Here is a 4,121-nt window from a genome sequence, read left to right on the forward strand (position 1 = left end):
AAATGTATTTTAAATGAAAACAAATAAGTGATAAAAATTCAGTGATTAAGAGCCATTGATAGTAAAGGTGTCTTACAGAAGAAATAATATATGTTAGAAGCTTCCTGCAGAGGGCAGGGGATGTAGCTCAGTGGGTAGAGTGCTTGCCTAGCATTCATGAAGCCCAAGATTTGATCCCCGGGCAACATATAAACCAGGTCTGTGTCACATCATGTTAGCACTAGGAAGGTGGGGACAGAACCAGAAGTTCAGAGTCGTGCTCAGCTATATGGTGAATTCAAGGCCAACCATGGTGACATGAGATCCAGTCTCAAACAAGCAAACGCCCCCCAAAAATGAACACCCAATGAAACAACCAACAGAATGTACCCAACAAAACAAACAAGTAAATAAATCTGCTTCTGTAGGAGAAAATGACTTTCATGTTATTTTTGAAATACCAGGAGCTATCTGTAGAGGAAAAGACCCTGGAATGCAGAGAAAGTATTTGCCTTAGAGTTTTTTATTGTTGTGATAAACACCATGATCAAAAGCAACTTGGTGGGGGCAGGGTCTACTTCAGTTTGCTCTCTGTAATCAAAGGAAGTCAGGCCGGGAGCTTAAGGCAGGAACCGGGAAGCAGGAAAGGATTCAGATACCATGGAGAGTCCTGCTTACTGGCTTGTTCCTCATGTCTTCCTCAGCTCGCTTTCTTCCATCATCCAGGACCCCCTGCCCAGGGCTGGTACTACCCCTGTGGGGTGGGCCCACCTACATCAATCGCTAATTAAGAAAATGCACTACAGACTGTCTACAGGACCATTTTATGGAAGCATTTTCTCAGTTGAGAGGCCCTCTTCCCAAATGACTACAGCTCATGTCAAGTTGCCATGAAACTAGCCCGCACAGCACTGCACACAATTGTTGATGAATATGCACAGCCCATGTTTATAATAATCTCAACTCATACTTGGTTGTATGTAACTCTTTGTTTCTTGTTTTTGTGTGTGTTTTAGATGGAACAGATTAAACGGGCCAATAAACTGTTTACCAATGACTGTATATTTCTGAAGAAGACTCTGAGCATCCCAATTCTATCAGAGAAGCCTTTGCTCTTTAATGGACTTAACTCCATTGATTCTCCAGAAAAGGAAACTGTTGATAGCAATTTTTGTCATGAAGAGGAGTCTGTGGTGGCTGGGGAAGAACTGCCCCCTCCCAGTCCTCAGGATCCAGATCCCGAGCCTGCACAGCCTGAGGAAGTGTCTGCCAGAGATTTCCTTCAGAGACTTGATTTGCAGATTAAGCTATCAACACAGGCAGCCAGAAAACTCAAAGAAGAGAGCAGGTGATGGTTTCTGGGATAGGTGTCAGAGTTTGGACCAGAATACTCTTACAATATTCTTGTTTGAAATCTATTTTAATTGTAGAAAATGTGTGTGTGTGTATACACAGGTGCACAATTGTGCAATATGTGTAAGCACAGGAGTGCGGTGGTCAGAGGTCAACTTTAGATGTCATTTTTTTTTTTTTTTTGAGACAGTGTTTCTTTGTATAGCTTTGGCTATCCTGGAACTCACTCTGTTGACTAGGCTGACCTCGAACTCACAGAGATCCACCTGCCTCTGCCTCCCAAGTGCTGGGATTAAAGGCAGACACCACCATCACCCAGCATCTACCTTGTAATTTTGGGACCAAGTCTTTTGAAACTGGCTAAGTAGGCTAGTTTGGTTGTTTGGGGGATTCTCCCTGGCCTTGGCCTCTCCAGCACTGGGATTATTATGGGTTTGCTACCATGTCTAGCATTTTATGTAGTTTCTGGGGATTGAACTCAGGTCCTCACGCTTGTGCAGCAAGCTCGTTGTGGACGGCCTCCATCTCCTCAGCCCTAGAAAGCCATCTTTAATTTATGAAATCCAAGTGGAGCTGTTCCCTGATGCATGGGCTGTTGTCCTGCTGCTGTCACTGTTACTTAGCATAAAAAGTTTGCTTCTTTGTCCAGTTAGCAGTTGGAGGTAGCAGCTGGAACTAGAACAGCTCATGAGACCTTCAAGGGAATCAGTGCCCTAAAGAAGACACCAAATACCGATTCTTAGAACCCTTGTCAAGGCACTGCTCCTGTTGACTAGGATCCCCAAAGGTTCCTGTGTAATTTGAAATTTGACCCTCGGGCAAACCTCCCTCTCTTTATGTAATTGGTGTCCTTCTTCCTGTATGACTTCATGATGGGACACAAACTACTGGTTCTTTTTTTTTCTTGTTTGCAGCTTTTTTGTAAGTAAAATTGATGCGAAGGGTCTTGTAGTAGGAGGTTGCTTGTTCATTTTCCTGCCACCCAGACTCCCGAAATAATCACACAGAAACTGTATCAATTAAATCACTGCTTGGCCTACTAGCTCTAGCTTCTTATTGGCTGACTCTTACATATTAATCTAGCCCATTTCCATTATTTTTTATTTTACCATGAGGTTCGTGGCCTACCGGCAAGGTTCAGGTTACTGCTTGGCATCTTTCTCCTCTGACGGCTCCATGACGTCTCCTGACTCGACCTCCCTCCCCCGCCCCCAGCTCTGTTCTGCCCTAGTTTCTTTATTTATTAACCAATAAAAGCAACACATATACAGAAGGACTTCCCACATCAGGGTCAACCACTTTGTCTTTTTTTTAATGGCTTGATGGAGGAGAGTTATCTGTCTATGTTACTTTCATTGGTTAATTAATAAAGAAAACTGCCTTGGCCCTTTAAGAGAACAGAAAATTAGGTAGGCGGAGTAGACAGAACAGAATGCTGGGTAGCAGGAGTGGGGAGACGCTTCAGGCAGCCGCCATAGTGAGTCTCCATGCTTCTCCTCTCTGAGATGGACGCAGGTTAAGATCTCTCCTGGTAAGCCACACCTCGTGGTGCTACACAGATTACTAAATATGGGTTAAAGCAAGATATGAGAATTAGCCAATAAGAGGCTGAAACTATGGGCCAGGCAGTGTTTTAAAAGAATACAGTTTCCGTGTAATTATTTTGGGCAAAGCTAGCCGGGTGGCGGGACACAGCCCGCCGTCCATTCTACAAAGGCTAACATATTGATTTCTTTGTCCTTGTTTTAAAATTTCTGGATTATAATATATGCCATTTTTGTATAGATCTCGAATCCTCTTTTATTTTATTTATTCGTTTATTTTTGAATAAATGTCTCAGTGTTCAGCTGGCCTCAAAGTCTTGGCAGTCCTCTGCCACAGCCTCCCAACTGGCATGAGCCACCACTCCTGGCTTTAAATTCTTTTGAGAAAGAAGAGAAACATAAACAACAAAACAAATATCATTTAGTGTATGTTTAATAGATTTAAATTTTATGTAAGCAAAGTAAGCAAATGCTACTGTTTATTCTAATAACTGAGTGTCCCTTAGAAGAGGGAAGAAGGTTCACCTAAACAAGTATGACTGTTCTGGCTTCCAAGGCACACACTGTGTGTTGTTGATATAGTTCTGCTCTTCTGTGACAAATGGATAGTAAGTCGTATGTGTGTGTTTTTGAATACAGTTATAAACACTGATTTCTGCCGTATTTTCACTTTTTCAGGGATGAAGAAAGCCCCTATGCCGCTTCGCTCTATCACAGTTAGTGACTGGCAGACATCACTCTAACCAGATCACAACATGGCTGGACCCTAAAGAATCCACCGGCTGGGGTTTCAGAGGCAATGCCGCCTCTGGGCTCCCGTAGCGCGCACCTTCAAGCCACAGTTAAGTAGAGCAACCGCAGCTGCGCTGAAGTGAGCAATCCCTCTGGCTTCCTGTAGTTAAGTCTTATTATGGCATGATAGCAAAACTGTATTCTAAAGCCTATCACTTTGGTAGATGGTGGTAGTTTTAGACTGGCTTTTGTAGCTACAAAGAGCATCAGAGACTATTTATATATTTAAGCCAAAAGCAATGTTTATTTCCTGATGAGATCCTAAATGTATGGAAAACCTGGTGGCTGTAAAGTGCTAATGCATTTGCTGTGTGTTTATAACTCAAGTGCTATAGTATATATTTCAATATCACATATTCTGTACTACTGTAAAGAACCAAATTTTGTCTGCTATTTTGTAAAAGTAAAATACAAATGTCTGGGTGAGAAAATAAACTATGTTTTCACATAGGA

At 42.4% G+C, this 4,121-nt stretch overlaps 1 protein-coding gene across 3 annotated transcripts in view; it reads left to right on the plus strand.

Moving 5' to 3' along the window:
* Lysmd2 (LysM domain containing 2) overlaps positions 1-4,121 on the plus strand; it is a 15,195-nt gene extending 11,074 nt beyond the window's left edge. For all 3 annotated transcript variants that reach the window (XM_038324300.1, XM_038324302.1, XM_038324301.1), the window contains exons 2-3: positions 996-1,327; positions 3,555-4,121. In XM_038324300.1, coding sequence (XP_038180228.1) covers positions 996-1,327; positions 3,555-3,597 — 375 coding nt within the window. In that variant the 3' untranslated portion in view covers positions 3,598-4,121. The remainder of the gene's footprint in view (positions 1-995; positions 1,328-3,554) is intronic.

This window comes from Arvicola amphibius, chromosome 3, assembly GCF_903992535.2.
Source record: "Arvicola amphibius chromosome 3, mArvAmp1.2, whole genome shotgun sequence".
In the NCBI taxonomy this organism is placed as follows: domain Eukaryota; kingdom Metazoa; phylum Chordata; class Mammalia; order Rodentia; family Cricetidae; genus Arvicola; species Arvicola amphibius.